This window comes from Gobius niger (assembly GCF_951799975.1).
Source record: "Gobius niger genome assembly, chromosome: 13".
Lineage (NCBI taxonomy): Eukaryota > Metazoa > Chordata > Actinopteri > Gobiiformes > Gobiidae > Gobius > Gobius niger.
Window position 1 is genome coordinate 19,657,688 of NC_136864.1, and position 16,831 is coordinate 19,674,518.

A 16,831-nucleotide genomic window follows, 5' to 3' on the forward strand; every position below is an offset into this window, starting at 1 on the left:
AAGGTTCTGAATTTTCGGATATGTGTTAACATCTATGACTTTTATCGGGTTAAAAAATCTAGTATTTTGAGAATCTGGGAATCCTGCATGTTTTCTGTGTTTGACCTTCAGATATGAAACCATTGTGTCCGTCCCAGAGGACCTCATTTACATGAACATCCACCAGATTATGAATACACATGTACACTATGTACATCCAGCTCTTTGTGTCTTCAGCCTTTCATACTAACTTCATTTTAACCACAAATCCATAACTTGTATTAAATATACTCTCCACAGGACCTTCTTTACAAGCACATTTACCAGATCTTTAATTCACACATTTTTACTACACTGTAGCTTTTAAGAAAATGTACTCACAGTTGAGTTTACATCTGAATTATTGAATGTTCACTACAGTTCGACTGTGGAGGGTAAATACCGGCAGAGCAGAACTTGTTTGGAAAAACAAAGGTATAAAAGCTGCACAAACAACACAGTCAAATGTACGTAAACAATGATGAGATTTTCAAACTTTAATTTAGGCCATCTTAAAAGATTTTGATTGTCAGTCTAAGTGAATGTTCAGTCCTTTTAGTAGTGATTGCAGGAGTGTTGTGGAGACTCTACTCTCCAATATCTTTGAAAATATTAAGTGTTCACACAGGCTTGTGATAATCTTACTGCCGTCCTGTGCATCTGTCCTTCTGATGCCCACAAACACAAGTCCACAGTGTGAATAAGTAGTAAGTACTTATCCAGGAACATGATGATTATATACAGTGATATCACCAAGTAATTAAGAGTCCGGGGCCAATGTCAAAGTTGTTTGCCCAGGACCAATGTTAGGGTTAGGGTGACTGGCTGTAACATTTGTCCTGGGCAAACTTTATATTGGCCCTGGCCTGCACTCTTAAAGGGGGGTATTATGCAAAATCGACTTTTTCAAGCTTTACATCATGTTATTATGTTATTATGTCATTCCCTCATTAAAAACATGCCTGAAGTGTTGCCTTGGCACATTCACGTATCTTTGAGTAATCTGTAAAAACTCTGATGGCAGCCATTTTAGGGATAGGTTTGCCTGAGTCCTCCTAGGAACGCCCCCACCTCCTGGAGACGCCTCCGAGCTTTCGTCACCAGCCGAGTAACCAACCACTGCTCCTCAGAAGAGCCCCCTCCCAAATGATGCCACAGACAGCGTGTGGAGGGGGCGTGTCAGAAAGGGTCAGAGGTTCTTAAAGAGACAGAGGCCTAGTTCAAGACATTCGCTACAGCCATTTTGAGAGAGCAATTTTATACAAGGCAGTTATTCTAATTTACTGCATTTACAGACCAACAGAAGGTTTCGTCATCATTGTAGTGTGCTATAGACTGGTGCTATGTGATTGAAAAAAGCATAATACCCCCTCTTTAATTACTTTGTGATATCAGATCGACCAGAATATGCAATGCCATTAAAATCACACCACCCATTCAGGTGAATGTCTCAATTTGCTGATTTTCCACAGGATTTTTTTACCGTCTTTGAATGACGTTTGTGGATGTTTGTTTGACGTACAGAAACCAACACAAATCTGACCTTTTTCACAAATGCGGTTGGGTTTATAAGATAAAGCCTGGTTTCACACTTGAAGGGTGCAAGGGCTTTTGATCAATATCAGCTTAGTGACCTTTACACGTACCGGGGCAACATCAGGCCCATGGGCCAAATACGGGTCCCCCAGCATGAGTCTTCTAAGCTCCGTTAAAATGCGTAAAATATTGTAAATTTCTTGGAGAAATTCCTTTGGAGGATCATAAGACCACGTCATGTGAGGAACAACTTTGCTCATATGTAAAAACTTAAGTTTAGGATATTGTGTGGAGGTTTGGCCGTCCATCTTTTAACTGTGAAAATTAGCCCACAAACTTGCCTGATATAATCATCATCTTTATATAACATTTTGCCACACTGACTCTTAGTTTTATGTAGTGCCATTAAAGCAACTCCTGTCAGCTTTATTTCACAACCCATTAGTGCATCAGTGACATTTAAAGAGAATCATCTTCCGTCAGTTCAAACGTTTATTGTGGGATGGATGTAGGTCATGCTGAGGTTTGAGAGAGGGTCCTTTTCTAGGTGAAGAAACCTCACAAGTGGAGGAACATGTGCATTTTGTAGAGCTAAGTAGGCCACCGACAACTTTCTAAATCTGCTTAATTAAACTTTCCACCACAGCCTTTCTCAGAATTGCTCACGACATCCTTTTCCATCTTTAAGAGTGCTCATGTTACCAAATTTGTATGTAATGGTTTTAGTTTTTCAGGATGCTTGGACAACATTTACTGAACATATTCCAGTCCAGCCCACAAAACAGTCATAGTCGCAACCTATATCTTAAATTCCTTCCATGCAGTGTATTCCACACACAGGGGGATTTTTGACCACTTGAGAGTGGCCTAATTTAACAAATGAAATAGGTGTGTCTTCTTGGTTTCATGGCTTTGACATCCGCTGTTGCCAAGTATTTAAGTCCCACAATGTGAACATGATTATTATATAGTCCTGACGAGACATTTGAGAAAAATGACCAGCCCGTCTGTGTGTGTCCCATTGATGCTAGTGCTTCTAATGCTCGGGGAAAGCAGCAGCAGCAGCAGTAGTGAGTATATCTTCACTTTCCTCAAATACAACATACCACAGAGTGTATTCAATGCATGTAATCTGCAATAAAATAAAATATTGTTTTCTTTTTTCAAGCTTCACAGAGAATATGCTGCACAAAATATGACACAATTCGAGCCCCAATAGCAGAATTATTGTATTACGTTGTGCAAGATGTGACAGAATTCTGCAACCTCAAAGCAACAATGTAATAACATATTGGCTTATTTGGAGTATTTCTTTTAACCTTTGTCTGTTAGTTAAATGAATTTGCTTCATTCTTACAGTTTCCAAACACTGAGAGGAGAACCGCTGTGTTCAAACCCTGACAGAAAGTGGGTGAAAAAAGCCATGCAGGTTGTCCCACGGTACGATTCTTCACGATCGGCATTGAAAATCTGTTCTGTTGTGGTGAAATAATATTCTTTTAACTACATTTTCCTCCTTTTTGTTTTTGTTTTGTAGACTTGACCAGTGGAGGATGCAAATAAGAAGGCGATAAAGATATTCAAGATATATTTATGACAGACATTTGGCTAAATGTCTTGGGGGGAATTTGCAATGCTTTACTTTGGTAGATGTGCCCTATTTTGTAATGTTTTGTCTTTGTCATTATTACAATAAAACATACTCACATGTGAAATGGTATTTGCATTTTTCAATCAATCAAATCAAAGTTTATTTCTAGAGAACTTTACAACAACACTTGACAGACCAAAGTGCTTTACGTTAAAGGACAAGCGGAAACATCAGCATTGAATGAAATAAAAAACATATATAAACACAGGCAAAACAAAACCAAATAGAGCAGCACTAGGTGTTGTGGAAGTCCTGTCCAAATAAGTGAGTCTTTTGTCTGGTCTTAAACACTGGCAGGTCAGTGATTAATTACCAGTTTGTCTGCTTCTCTCTATTAAAACATAGTTCAGGGAAAAATAATCAGGACAACAGCTCTAAAGCAGGGTTTCTCGACCACAGAGGTTACGCAGCACTAAACAACGGTACTTTAAGTGTTATCACATACATGAGTTATGATGCTGATGACTATTACTATTATTATAAGGCTATATTATTTCCTAAGAAAAGCTGCATATGTTGTTGAGCAGTGAATGAGTTTGAGAGTGAAAATAGAAAAAATGAGCGCTGCTTTGAGTCCCAAAATTGCCAGTTCACATACGTGAATTTGAGAGAATTTTACCACGAGTCAGTAGGCAACACATTTTTACCAGTGCTGTCAATTGATTCATTTTTTAAATCAAGATAAATCACAGCTGTGAAGTTCGATTAATTCGAATCAATCATCATCAGGCATTTGCTGCATTTCATTAACCAAATATTGACAGTTTCATAATTCTATGGGAAAAGCCCAACAGCCCATAATGGTAATCTCTCCAGCCATGCCTTGGATGCTTGCCTAAGGCTTTAACGTTTCTACACACGCTTGAAGTCACAGATACAAACATAAGTTTAGATACATTTTAGATACATGCAGTGATGGCAGAAATTTGCCTTTGCCTTGCTTAAACATTCATATACATTTGCCCAGCAAATATATATATATAAAAAAAATGCATAATACATTAAAATACATAATATATATTTCTTTGGGTGCTGAACATTTTGAACAGAATCTGCAAACTTTTTGGTGTACTAAGTAGAGTATTGGAACAAAATTAAACATTTTCGTTGAAATAGAATAGCCAGAAAAGCCTCTTTGATACAAGCAGCTCTCTGTAGCTTTTGTTACATAAAAGTACCTCATCATATGAAAAGGTCGGAGACCCCTGGCTTACAATATGTGGATAATAAAAGTGCTTTGTCTTTCAGTGAATGTGTGTGCTCAGATACAGGACTGTGTTTGATCAAAACACACGATGCAATTATTATGATTTTTTCAATCATGAGTTAATGCTTTAACCTCTTAAACCTCGCCTTAATCTAGTGTATTTTCTCTAGTTCAGCTTTACCCAAGATTTCACATTTGTTTACCCAAATCCATAAGGTTTGCCACTTTTTCGTCACCTCTTAATAACCTTTTTATCACTTTTTTTTTTTCCAAGAAGCTTTTAGATTTGGGTAAAGCCAAACTGGAGAAAATGTGCTTGGTTCCGGTGGGGGTTAAGCGGTTAACTTAACATGTGCTTCAGTTCAGTTGATAACTTTCTAAATAATTGGCAACTCCCTCAGGCTTAGGGTAAACACACTGATCCTCTATATTGTATTAATACTGAAAAGACATTATATATTGCACTATTGCAATGCTGCCTATGGCCACCAGGGGGAGCTAGTGTTGAGCGCAGGAAGGATTCACCAAATGAACGTAAAGATCAGCGGAACTGGCTTTTGGAGCAGCAGCAGCAGCAGCATCACATCACACCGCTGCTGCTGCTGTGTTTTCTCAGTTTTGGAATTGGGTCTTTTTTTGTTTTGGGGCGAACTTCAAGATCTATCGTTGTGATGAAAAAGGGATCCAATGTTGCATACAATGAAGAGATACTTTGCATTACAAGCTAACAGAAGCTAGCTTAGCTTATGTGTGATGATGAGGGATCCAGACTAAAATCGAGAGGTAAGAGTAATACAAGGAACATGCATATTTATAACATGTACTTCCATTCTGTATTTAGAGTGTTGCTTGATTATTCGACTCTTGGCCTGTCTTAAAGGTTACACACACAGAGAGCTGACTGTTGCATGTGTCTGGAGGAGGTGATGGTGGTGGTCACTGACACTGAAGTTCATCCACTGAGCTCACAGCTGTCCAGGCTTCAATTAAAGAGCCATGGAGCAAGAAGAGAAAGCAGAGGGTGAAGATGCAGGTTTGTTTGTGGACTTGGATTTCCCTGCAGATGATTTGGCTCTGTTTTCTGACAGCTCTACACCCATTGCCAAACTGAAGGGCAGTATCACCTGGCTGCGTCCCCAGGTACAGTGATGGCCAGTGTTGATTCCCCTCTTAATATATTGAGAGGATATGTCTACATCGAAAGTGCTGTTACGTCTTTTACATTTTCAGGATATCTGTCGGTCACCAGCTTTTGTCCCTGAAGATATCAGCTTGGGTCATGCCAAGCAAGGTTTACTGGGAGATTGCTGGCTCCTTTGCGCCTGCACACATTTATTGCTAAACAAACATTTATTTAACAAGGTACTGTGGCCTTTACCATTACTTTGTCAGTGTATTATTTCCATTGTATTTGCAGCCTCTATAATATTTCTTAATTGTGCAGGTGATTCCTCCAGACCAGCCTTTATGGGGAGACTGTGACTACAAAGGGATTTTCCATTTTAATTTTTGGCAGTATGGTCACTGGAAAGATGTTATAATTGATGACCTTTTGCCATGTGTTGATTCTAAGCTCTGTTTTTCACGATGCCTTTCCCCCACTGCCTTTTGGGTAGCACTGTTAGAAAAGGCCTATGCTAAGTGAGAACTACTACTTGAAACTGAATACATTTTTAGAGACTTGGACTCGACTTGTTCCTAATATGACTTCTTTACTTTCAGACTTCATGGCTCTTATGAGAGGCTTTGGGCAGGACAAGTATCTGAAGCTTTTGTTGATCTTACTGGTGGCCTGGCTGAGCGCTGGAGTTTAGGAAACTTTGGGTCAGAGGAAGAGAAGATTAAACACGACACGGACCTGGTCGTTAGAAGAGCATCAGGCTGTAGCCTTGTTAAGTCTGTGAAAGATAATTGTATACTGAGCTGTTCCACTCAAAGCAGGCCAACAGGTCAGAAATTCAGAAGTGTTTCAACTAGCATTATACTGCTCACTGTGGTACCTTCTTCACCTTCACTATTTGATCTTTGCAGTTGAAGGAACCACGGAGCCGGGTCAGTATCATGCCCTAAATGTCTTAGAGTGGCTGGAGGTGAACACTGTGTTTGGAAACAAAGTACATCTTCTCAGAATTAGAAACCCCTGGGGAAGACGCTGTTGGGATGGGTCCTGGGTTGAAGGGTTAGTGTTTGTTGTCTTTTGTCTTTCATAGTCTTATTTGATCTTAAATGATTTATTTGTATCTTATGATGCAGTGGTCAAGGCTGGAGCTCTCTTGATCCTGTCTGTGCCATGGATTTACAAGCAAGGATTTCACAAGGGGAATTCTGGCTGGATGAGAAGGAGTTTGTGTCTATGTTTGATGATGTCACTGCAGGCTATGAAATTAATGTGAATGGACACCTAAAAAGCATATACTCAGGTATTTATAAACATTTGCTTGATGATTTTTATTTATTTATTTATTTCTAGTTGTTTATCTTCTTTGCAGGAAACATGTTGATACACAGGCATCAGCTGGCTGGTGAGTGGATTAAAGGGCACTCTGCTGGTGGAAGTAGGAACAGCAATAGCTACGGCACCAATCCAAAGTACTGGCTCAAAGTCAGCGAAAGAGGAGAAGTGTTGGTTTCACTGCTGCAGCATAAGGAAAGAAAGAGGATGGATAAATCTACACAAATGCCATTTAAAGACCTCAGAAAAATACATAACCAGCTTTACCAAGCTATTGCTCTGCACATTTGGAAGGTTTGCATTATTGGGTAGCAGCACTAGACGTCACTGTCTGTCTGTCTATAGATAGTAATTATCTCCTGGGTTTTGTCAGGTGGAGAAGAGGCGATTTAATCTGCACCGAGTGTTAAATAAAGCTCCAATAACCTCTACTCACTGCCATGCGTATGATAGAGAAGTGGTCCTCCATCAGGAGTTGGAGTCTGGATACTATCTTGTGATCCCCAGCACGTATCAGCCAGAAGCTGAGGCCCACTACCTTATTAGAGTTTTCTCTTCTTCCTCAATTTCCCTAAGGTACCATATTATCACTCGTATTCTTTTGTTGATTAAAACAAATCTTTCTTTTTAGAAGCAAGTTTCATTATTACTTCACAGTGCACTGAAAAGCCCAGCTCTCTCACTGCCAGTTGGTGGAGACTGGGAGGACAGTTACTTCCAGGGAGCTTGGGTTGTGGGAAGCACTGCAGGAGGAAGCAGGAATTTTCAGTCACACTGGTCCAACCCACGTTTCCGTTTTAGTGTGTGTGATGACGCCATAAAAACACCTGGAGTGAATGTTCAAATCTCTTTGCACCAAACCCATCCTAAGAAAGAATTACATCCAATTGGCTTCCACATCTATGAGGTGAGTCAGTCTATAGAAGTACTGTGTTAAACAAAGCTCTCAGTTTAAAAAGACAACAACGGTTTTACCTTGCACTGTAATACGAGCGATCGCTGTTATTGTTTACTTCCGCAATTTTCGCCAGATGTTTTGGTGAGTGGTAGGCAACAGCTGATGCATACAGGCCTCTAACTCGGTTTTATAAAATGATATATCTGTTACAGCGCAAGAGAAGCAATGCACTGTTTATGGACATTGTTTTTTGCTGATTATAGGATTTAATAAAATGTTTATCAAATATGAAAATGTAAAATGCCTACCACGGCCAACGGATGTGACGACATCACGATCGCTCGTATTGGAAGCATACAAAGTCCTCTCATGTAATATACTATTAATAGTAATACTAATGGTTATTTTCAGGCTAAAGATGGAGTGTTTAAATCAAACTCTCCACAAGATGGTGAACCTGTGGCCAGCTGTATTCCTCACAGTTACAACCAGGTTGTCTCTGTATCCTGCCATCTCTCTCCTGGAGTCTACACCGTACTGCCATCAACATTTGAGCCTGACTGCCCTGGCGAATTCACCCTCTGCATATCTCACAGGATACACAGGTAGGATCAAATACTTTGTTCATAAAAACATTTCAGTAAAAAAAAAAGAAAGAAAATCATGTGTTGTTGTTTTAGGAAAGTGGTTAAATGTCAGGAGACGCTTGGACGAACCATTCACGAGGTTTGTTTCTCAGTCAATGTTGAGCTTAACTTTTTATGTACAAACTATTACTACTATTATAATTGTACTCTGTGTCATAGCCAGATAATCGCTTTATCCGTTGTTTGCGTCCCAAATTGTTGCACTAATAATTTCTCTCACATCTTTGCGGTAGGCATCTTACATCTCTCTGATGCGGGACGAGTGCTGACTGCTGCTCCACTGATGTCGGCTCACCTTATTGTGGCCTCTGGCACATGATGAAAGAAATGTATCTTCTACCATGTTTACCAGGCAGGCAGTGTGTGCATGTCTATGTGTGCATGTGTACCATGAAGGTTCAGGAATGCAGGCTGAATTTGTGAGAATGTGTGTCGGTGCTCCTAGTATCCCCTTTATGTTGAGGCTCAGGACTGATGAGCAGCCACACACTTATCAGTCATTAGGACATCAGACGCTGTCGGTGGGCTGGGCTGCTAATGAGCAATGACGGGACCGGCTGGTGTAAACAAACAGCCGCCATTGAAGCGGCCCGCCGTCGCTCTTGCTCATTCACTCACTGGTGCGCTTTCTGACCAAGAACAAAGTCTGCTCTTATGAGAGGCACAGGGGGCAAGGGGCGACTGATGGTTTCAAACAGGAGAACTAACCAAACCACACCATAACGTGCCACACCATACCACACTGCGCCAGAGCAGATCTCCCAACTAACTTTCTCATCCAACTAAAGGAAAGACCTTTAGTTGTTTAATGCCGTAAAGCATTATTTGCAAAACACAACTTTATACATTTTTGCTGTTTAGATCAAGGTACTTGAACAGTGATGTTCTGTGAAATCAACTAATGACTCTAAGGGGTGTAGTAGTTGCATCATTTTTAAATATAATGTATGAAAGTTATCTGAATAAAGTTTTTTTTGTCTCTTTGTTTGTTGTTATTATAACCTAATGGCCTGATTACATTTGCGTTCAAGTCTTATATTAATAACAGATATTTAGTAACAACACAACTAACAGCAGGTGACAGCAAAAATGTCACTCTGGGCTTCAGCACAAGTGTGTTATGGGGCTTCAGTCTGAAACGGCACTGATTATATTAGAACCACATATCTTGTAACAACACACCTATTGTAACTTACAGGAGTTGACAGTAAAATGTCATCCTGGCCCAGGCTTCAGCATAGTGTCATGGAGGTGTGTTATGGGGCTTCAGTCTGAAACTCTGCACACGTGCGCGTACACGCAATGCGCGCTGCCGCTCCGTCGGAATCCAGGAGGCTGTGGTTGGACTCATATTATTTTACTAGAAAATTATGAACAACAAATTTGACGCGTGAGTAATCGACTATATGTGTGGTATGTTTCGAAAAGCGGGCTTCCTGTAACTTCCTGTTGCAAAGTCAACAGATAGCCATAAGTTACCAACAGCTGTGTAGCTGCATGCTAGAGAGGTGTGTCCGAAATATCGTTATCTTGGATCTGCAAATTGCGTTTTAGACTCGAGTTCAACATGGGAAAGAGGTGAGATCTGATACTAACACATATTCGACCATAACACAGAGGAACTAGTTACTTTCTTTCGGCTCGGGTGTGTTTGCCAGTGTTGTTAGCGTTAGCTTAGCGGTAGAAGGGAGCTAGGCCCAAATCCTCGGCTTAGTGGTTTTAAACATGCGGGGAAAGCCCCAGGCTGCCTCGCCGAGACACGAGTTAGCCGCGTGTTAGCATGAAAGCTGCGTGGACACGACTTCCTTATGTACATTTCTGAAGTAATTACTAGCTGTACTTGCAGTGTAGCTTCTCATTAAAGTTCATATTGCATTTTATTTATTGTACCACAAAAGGTTATACGTTTTCTGTACAAAATAACCATGTTTTTATTCATCTTAGTTTATGAGGTAGCGTTAGCTGGATGTGTTCTGATCCAAGTGTACAACCCAACACCACTGCAACTCTGCTTCCCCCTCGCCCTCAGCTTGAAAGACGATGACAGTGGAGACCACGACCAGGACCAAGGCCCACCGAAAGACGGTGAGAAGGAAAACATTGAAGACGAGGAAAAGGAGCAGAACAGTTCTAGGAAAAAGGTAACTGTTTCTCTGACTAAGCTGAGTACGGCGTCACTATGTAACCATGCAGCCAATAACACATTTGTGTATTTGTAGATGGTGGTTCCGGGTGCAGGGGAGCACCCTCTGCAATATAACTACACCTTCTGGTACTCTAGGCGCACCCCAGGGAGGCCAGCCAGTACACAGAGCTATGAGCAGAATATCAAACAGATTGGCAGCTTTGCCTCGGTTTGTTAACCATAAAGTACTTGAAGAGAAGTACTTCTAACGCTTTTCAGAAATTATAATTTTTTTTCTCCTAAATTACCCTAGGTGGAGCAGTTTTGGAGGTTTTACAGTCACATGATCAGACCTGGGGACCTGACAGGCCACAGTGACTTTCACCTTTTCAAAGAGGGAATAAAACCTATGTGGGAGGTACAGACCTTTTTGCTCCAGAAATGTATTCGATGTCTCAATGGCTCATCTCCTGTAACATTTTTGTTTGTGTTTTGAATGTAGGATGACGCCAACAAGATGGGAGGGAAATGGATTATACGCTTGAGAAAAGGCCTTGCGTCTCGGTGCTGGGAGAACCTCATTCTGGCAATGCTTGGGGAACAGTTTATGGTCGGGGAGGAAATCTGTGGCGCCGTAGTTTCAGTGCGCTTCCAGGTAACAAATCTGTACATATGTTGTCCCTGAATGTTGCTAAACCATCGAGGTAAAAGTTAAATGTTTGATTTTCATTTTTTACAGGAGGACATCATTTCTATCTGGAATAAAACAGCCAGTGACCAAGCAACCACCGCCCGAATCAGAGACACTCTGCGAAGAGTCCTGAACCTTCCTCCCAACACTATAATGGAGTATAAGACCCATACAGACAGCATTAAGTATGTATGTCAAACCCATTTTATTATTTTTTATTATTATCATTTATTTAAGGGTGTAGCGGCACACTAAAATCAAATTTCAGTCGATTAACTGAGCACATTTTCTTACAGTCTTTAGACCAGTGTCACGCCTCATTTGAAAGTGAAGATCTTGTAAACAAACCGTAACTTCTTTATCACGTTGTCGCCGCTTCTTTGTCACATTTTTTAAACGTTTTTGTGTTTGTGGTTTGGTCACTTTTTTATCGTATTTTTGTCGCTCTTTTGTGGCTTTTCTTCTCTTTAGAGAAGTTGCTTTTTTGTGTTGCTTTTTTGTCACATTTTGGATGTGGTTTTGTTGAGTTCTTGTCTTTTTTTCTTTTTTTTTTGTCGTGTTTGATGTTTTTTCTTTATTTTTTTTTGACACTTTTGTCCCTATTTTATTTTATTTTTTGCTTTTTCATCACTCTTGTGTTTTTGTCGCCTTTTGTATTGTGGTGTTGTTTTTCCGGCACGTTTCTGTCGCTCCTTTGCCTTTTTTTTTTTTGCTTTTAGATTTGGGTAAAGCGAAACTGCAGAAAATGTGCCAGTGGTTCATGAACAAAGCAAAGCGCGCATCATTATAGATGAAAGTGCTGTGAAGCACACAGACAGTGAGCAACTAATGTTCACATAAACTATTGAATACACCCATGTGTGCCGTTACACCCCAATTCTTAAGTTTGTAGTACTGATTTTAACATACCAACAGATCAGTCCCTCCAGGATTTCGCGGACAATTTTTGTGAGTGTTGTGGTCACAGCAGTGGCCTGGTTCACCGCCACACATCCAGCCACTGCTCCAAGACATTTAAGCAGGTGCACGGTGCCATGTCCCCAAACCTTTGAATGTGACTCAACTACGTGACATTCCAATACAATATAAACAGTGCGACTAATGACAAAACAGTGCAGTTTAAATAAAGTTCAATGCAGTCGAGGAGCATTTCCAAAACTGTGCTACATGTAGGGTCACATGACCACGACACGTTGCCATGGATTTGCTTGGAGAAAGAAATATCCAGCTTTTCAGTCCATGTTAACAGAAATCGCCATTTTGAAGAGCATTTAGAAAACTATCCAAATAATGACATCATTTATACAAATGCATGTGGCCAGAAAACCCAAACGCTGACAATTATCTGCGTTGATCAATAATATCCAAGTACATGCAGACAGGGCCTGAGCCCACACAACTGTGATAAAACATAGCCCTAAACAAGGCGCTCTTTTTATTTCATTCTTTGGCCCCCTGCGTAGTAGCAAGTTTGTGCAGCAAAGAAAGCACTTCACACGTGCACACACAAGGAAAGAGCAATCTAGATGCACATGCAGCCTTTAGGTTAAGGTGTACTTTATTGATCCCTGTAGGGAATTTTATTCTCTTCATTTAACCCGTCCTTTAGTGCCCCTGGTTTTGCAGGGTTGGCTCAAAAAAAAGTAGTTGCAGTCACAAAATTCTGGAGGGACTGACATTTGTCGTTGATTGATCAATTTTTATTTAAAACACGAACCGGTGACAACCCACACCCTTACTTATTTAAACCTTGTTGTGACACACTTATACATTGCACGTTGGTTTTCTTTGCAGAGCATGGGAAGACTTCCATGGACTGGTGAATGCTAGTGGTGGTCGTTAGTCCCCCTGCCTACAAAGCTGCCAAATTGGTAAGACTCGCATGCTTAAAGATGGTGATAAAAGTTTAAATAAAAAAAATCCGATTTCCTGTAATATATTGTTCTTGTGACAGGTTGGCGTTTATTGTGAGGTACCGGGGGATTTCAAGCCCTGAGAAGAATGCTTCTGCGTGGACTGGCACTGCATAAAGACTGAGAAGGTTAGAACTGGTGGGAAGAAGACAATTCCTTTGTTGTACGAAAACCAAAAACCTTTCAGCAGAAGACAGACTGAACCGAGTCAAGACGAGAGACATTAAGTTGTTGCTCAACTAAAGACGCCTCTGTTGCTCTTTTTTTGAATAGCAGGTCATTGCTTAAATAATCTCTGAACTTGCCACCAGAGGGAGGCTATGAGACAGCTGTTTGCTGAGCTGGTCTGTGTGTGTGTTAAAGTGCACTTGGAAAATACATCAAATCCAATCTTTTCAAGTACTACATGCCATTTGTTTATCATCACGTTTAATGTCTAGATCTTATCTGTTGTATTGGGACTCAAACGGGGTTGCAGCTACATGTTATTTTTAACAAAATGAAATTGAACAACAATATATTTGTTTCAAGAGTTTTTGCATATACTTCTTGTGTATGACACACTGTATTTGTAAATACAGTCCATTCAAATGTTTTTTTTTTTTTTTTTCATAAGAGTGATCTGGCAGAACCACATGTAAAAAGCATTTTTTTTAAAATGCCGAGCTGCCTCAAAACACTCGTCAGTTTTGTCTATGCCCTGCTTTTATGAATATGAAGATATCTTCAACTGTTGTACATGACTGGCCTAAAAATGAGTATTTTATATTTTATAGTAATGAGACTGGGAGACTTCATTACAATATAAACTGTCACTTCACCAAGTGACAATACAAACGGCACTGTCAGACCTTAACTTGACAGTTTTATATAAAAAAAAATAAAGGTCACATATACAGTTTCTTCTGTTATTGGCTCGGACATTAGTTTTTCTTTTGAGATGACCTGAGGATATTGTTTTTTTCTGAGAATTCCTTGAGCTTTGGTCCTCACTCCATTTTAGTTGTAGGGTCAACTTTTCAGCTCATTTCAAAGTACATGTAGCTCTGTAAGAAAAGTATTTAATCAAATATCAAGAGAAGGAAGTGAACTAAATTACTACTGTTTGTTAGAAAAAAGGATGACTCTCTTACCAAAAGAAATGTAGCTCCCAACAGCATTAATTTAGTCTTGGACTCCATATTTAGTGGTACTGAAAACACAAGCAACACTACATTTAACTGCTGTTGGCTCTGGTGCTGTGTGGAAGAACGTTATCAAATAGGGAGTAGGCAAACTTGTGAAAGATGCACTCACCATTCAATCCAAAATATTCATGGTCCATATTTTGTTGAACACTGAAGCCAGGCCACTTCTTCCATATTCTCCCAATTTTCTCTCCCGTGTTCGACACAATCTAAAGTTAAGTTTCAAAAGTTTATATTTCTTCCCAATGCTGATTATTGTTTAAAGCACAAACCTGAAACTCTTGGTTGGATAAGCAGCGACATGGACAGCAAGGGCCTTGAAGTCTGATTGTGGCCACTCCACTCGCGTCACACACTTCCAAAAGAGGAGTGAACAAGCTCCACCTGTCAACAAAAGCCCAACCTCAATTCAATGACTGCAATTTGATACGTTTCTTTCATGTAAGCTGCCATCGAGCAACCTGGCACAGAGTGGCAACAACTTCACCCACTGGCAGAGGTCAGCATAGATGCTCGGTTGATCACATTTTCAGCTGTCATGATTCTGCAGCACCAAAATCATTGTTTGCCTGGTGTTGGAAGAGTTCAATTTGGGCCACGCTTTATTTGAGGACAACTGAGAGAATATTTATACCAAGTAGCCCTCTAACCTGAAACCTCTGCCAGCTCAGTCGTAATTGGCAACAATCAATCAAGTGTAAATCAAAGGGACAAAGGGACCTCAGGCAGCCCTGGAGTCAGATGAAGGCCAATCGGAGAAAGAAGCATTTGAGTTTGACTACAGGAGGCCAGAGCTGCCTTTGCCCCCATTAGCCCAGCATTCCCAAAAGAAAGGATGTCGCATTCTTTCAGTGGTTCTCGGCAGACAGCTGTTTAGTGTTTTCCCCCTCCCAGGTTTAGACCACAGCCGAACTGTATGACTGTGTGGGACATGAAAGGCGCTTGGTGCTATTTACAGACATGGCTGGGCAGATACTATAGTAATGTGTGTACAGAGATGTGGGATATAGGCTCAAGGGACATGAGCAGACCGGGAAAGCACTTGAAACTTGAAAACAACATCACTTTTTGTGTACATTGACTAAGACTTTAGACTACAAGCCGTCATGCACTCTGAACTTCCAACAAGCTTCACCTTGTCCTGTATGTCCCCTTTTTGACCATATTTGACTATTTGCTGAACGCTGTTGTGCAGGTGCAGTTTTGTACAGTGTTCCAGCTGCCATTCTTGGTATAACAATTTGGCTCTTCCAATCATTTTCAAAACAAACTTGAATGCATCAGTCTCAAAGTACGTAGTGGTCATAAACCTCATTGCTGCCCTACTTTAACCTCACTCACCGTTGGCATACAGTTCCAATGAGTTGCTTTTGAGCTGTGTAGACCCTCATCTCCATAAGGCAGCAGCCGAAGCAACACGCGTCCATTCTGAAAGGTCTCTCAAAATAAAAGACTTGACGACCCTCGCAATCAACACCTTTGACTGAACAGGCTCTTGTTGGGCCGCAACACTGAAGACACAGGCATGAACTCTCTAACAAGAAGAAAACAAACAAAGTTTCAATTTGAGAAGCTGTATAACTTGGATTTATATTGGGCCTTTGTACCTTCTATAGCCACAAGTAAGTCCAAACTGTCCCTGTCTGCAGTGATGCTGTAGACTCTCCTAGGAACACAGTTAGGACCTGCAACACTTTGAGAAGCTTCCTTATTTGAGACGCAAGTTCAAAATTGTATTGTTGCTTACCTTGCAGCTCCGGTCTAGCTGTGATGTGAAATTGTTCAACCACGTCCAAAATCGACAAGTCCATTCCATGAGACGCATCTACTAGACCTGCGTGATTCTCTTTTGATTCATTCGTGCTTGCTAAAAGCTCCTCCCGGGATTCCCAACATGTGGTCTTTTTACGTGGCTTTGGCGACTGAACAAGGTGCTCGCATGAAGCCCCATCTCTGTTATTTAGAGTCCTGAAGATCATTTCGATGTGCTTCTCACGCTCCAGGTGACCAAAAGGACGAGGCTGGTTTGTCACGACTGACATAGTGGCTGCGAGTTCAGGAAATATAACAAAGGTTGAATTTAATTTTAAGAAACGTAATTCGCGTAGGTCCTTGACAAGAACTTGTGTCAGAGGAGCTTCTTGGTAATGCTTGGTCTGTTGTGTTTGTTATGTCCGAGGATTCTAACTCGCTCCTTTTCCCTGTCTGTGTTTCCATCCCAACCAGCCGGATCCGCCTTTTGTGGCTCTATAGAAAAGGCACCATTCAGCCATGTAATTGAAATCCTGCTCCAGAGGTGGGGGGTGCTGTAGTGCATTGGTTTGTCAGTGAGGTTTAGTTTGTGTTAAAGAGTAAAAAGGCATATATTAGTAACTTAATATCATATCTGCTTTATTGCACAATTGGTTGTACATACAAAAAATGTAACAGCAGCTTCAGCGCTGTCTCAAATCAGGGTTAATGTCATGATTGCTGACTGGTGATGTGACAAATCATTAGTCAAATA

At 40.7% G+C, this 16,831-nt stretch overlaps 3 protein-coding genes across 6 annotated transcripts in view; 2 read left to right on the top strand and 1 right to left on the bottom strand.

Moving 5' to 3' along the window:
- The first annotated feature begins 4,953 nt into the window (after positions 1 to 4,953).
- The window catches only part of capn10 (calpain 10), a 162,671-nt gene continuing 150,793 nt past the window's right edge, over positions 4,954 to 16,831 (top strand). Inside the window, exons 1-13 of one of the 2 annotated variants that reach the window (XM_079569992.1) lie at positions 4,954 to 5,195; positions 5,293 to 5,552; positions 5,643 to 5,774; positions 5,857 to 6,053; positions 6,135 to 6,361; positions 6,444 to 6,591; positions 6,666 to 6,832; positions 6,902 to 7,158; positions 7,238 to 7,440; positions 7,522 to 7,774; positions 8,177 to 8,367; positions 8,443 to 8,488; positions 8,643 to 9,323. In XM_079569992.1, the coding sequence (XP_079426118.1) occupies positions 5,409 to 5,552; positions 5,643 to 5,774; positions 5,857 to 6,053; positions 6,135 to 6,361; positions 6,444 to 6,591; positions 6,666 to 6,832; positions 6,902 to 7,158; positions 7,238 to 7,440; positions 7,522 to 7,774; positions 8,177 to 8,367; positions 8,443 to 8,488; positions 8,643 to 8,678 (2,001 nt within the window). In that variant the 5' untranslated portion in view covers positions 4,954 to 5,195; positions 5,293 to 5,408 and the 3' untranslated portion in view covers positions 8,679 to 9,323. Of the gene's footprint in view, positions 5,196 to 5,292; positions 5,553 to 5,642; positions 5,775 to 5,856; positions 6,054 to 6,134; positions 6,362 to 6,443; positions 6,592 to 6,665; positions 6,833 to 6,901; positions 7,159 to 7,237; positions 7,441 to 7,521; positions 7,775 to 8,173; positions 8,368 to 8,442; positions 8,489 to 8,642; positions 9,324 to 16,831 lie in introns of both variants that reach the window. The other variant, XM_079569991.1, reaches the window with a different exon arrangement.
- Positions 9,651 to 13,098, top strand: eif4e2 (eukaryotic translation initiation factor 4E family member 2). Of its 3 annotated transcripts, none has more exons than XM_079569383.1 (7): positions 9,651 to 9,799; positions 10,439 to 10,550; positions 10,629 to 10,763; positions 10,848 to 10,952; positions 11,037 to 11,189; positions 11,274 to 11,414; positions 13,020 to 13,098. In XM_079569383.1, the coding sequence occupies exons 1-7, from the start codon at positions 9,780 to 9,782 to the stop codon at positions 13,053 to 13,055; spliced, it is 702 nt and encodes a 233-aa protein (XP_079425509.1). In that variant the 5' UTR covers positions 9,651 to 9,779; the 3' UTR covers positions 13,056 to 13,098. The 3 variants fall into 3 exon arrangements, with proteins under 3 accessions (XP_079425509.1, XP_079425508.1, XP_079425510.1); XM_079569382.1 differs by having other exon boundaries at positions 11,274 to 11,410; positions 13,020 to 13,074; XM_079569384.1 differs by lacking the exon at positions 9,651 to 9,799 and adding an exon at positions 9,816 to 9,987 and having other exon boundaries at positions 11,274 to 11,410; positions 13,020 to 13,074.
- Positions 14,051 to 16,644, bottom strand: LOC306972680 (phospholipid scramblase 1). Its single transcript, XM_079569381.1, has 7 exons — positions 16,073 to 16,644; positions 15,933 to 16,010; positions 15,667 to 15,859; positions 14,598 to 14,709; positions 14,435 to 14,534; positions 14,272 to 14,330; positions 14,051 to 14,184 (listed from the first exon to the last, which is right to left on the bottom strand). The coding sequence occupies exons 1-7, from the start codon at positions 16,365 to 16,367 to the stop codon at positions 14,158 to 14,160; spliced, it is 864 nt and encodes a 287-aa protein (XP_079425507.1). The 5' UTR covers positions 16,368 to 16,644; the 3' UTR covers positions 14,051 to 14,157.

Excerpts from the sequence above, each read along its gene's own strand:
- LOC306972680 (XM_079569381.1), bottom strand. The coding sequence starts at position 16,367 with ATGTCAGTCGTGACAAACCAGCCTCGTCCTTTTGGTCACCTGGAGCGT. Across the intron at positions 16,011-16,072 it reads AGCTAGACCGGAGCTGCAAG|GTCCTAACTGTGTTCCTAGG; the intron begins GTAAGCAACAAT and ends AAAGTGTTGCAG. Across the intron at positions 14,331-14,434 it reads TGAATATTTTGGATTGAATG|TACCACTAAATATGGAGTCC; the intron begins GTGAGTGCATCT and ends TTGTGTTTTCAG.
- eif4e2 (XM_079569382.1), top strand. The coding sequence starts at position 9,780 with ATGAACAACAAATTTGACGC. Across the intron at positions 10,764-10,847 it reads AGATTGGCAGCTTTGCCTCG|GTGGAGCAGTTTTGGAGGTT; the intron begins GTTTGTTAACCA and ends AAATTACCCTAG. Across the intron at positions 11,190-11,273 it reads TAGTTTCAGTGCGCTTCCAG|GAGGACATCATTTCTATCTG; the intron begins GTAACAAATCTG and ends CATTTTTTACAG.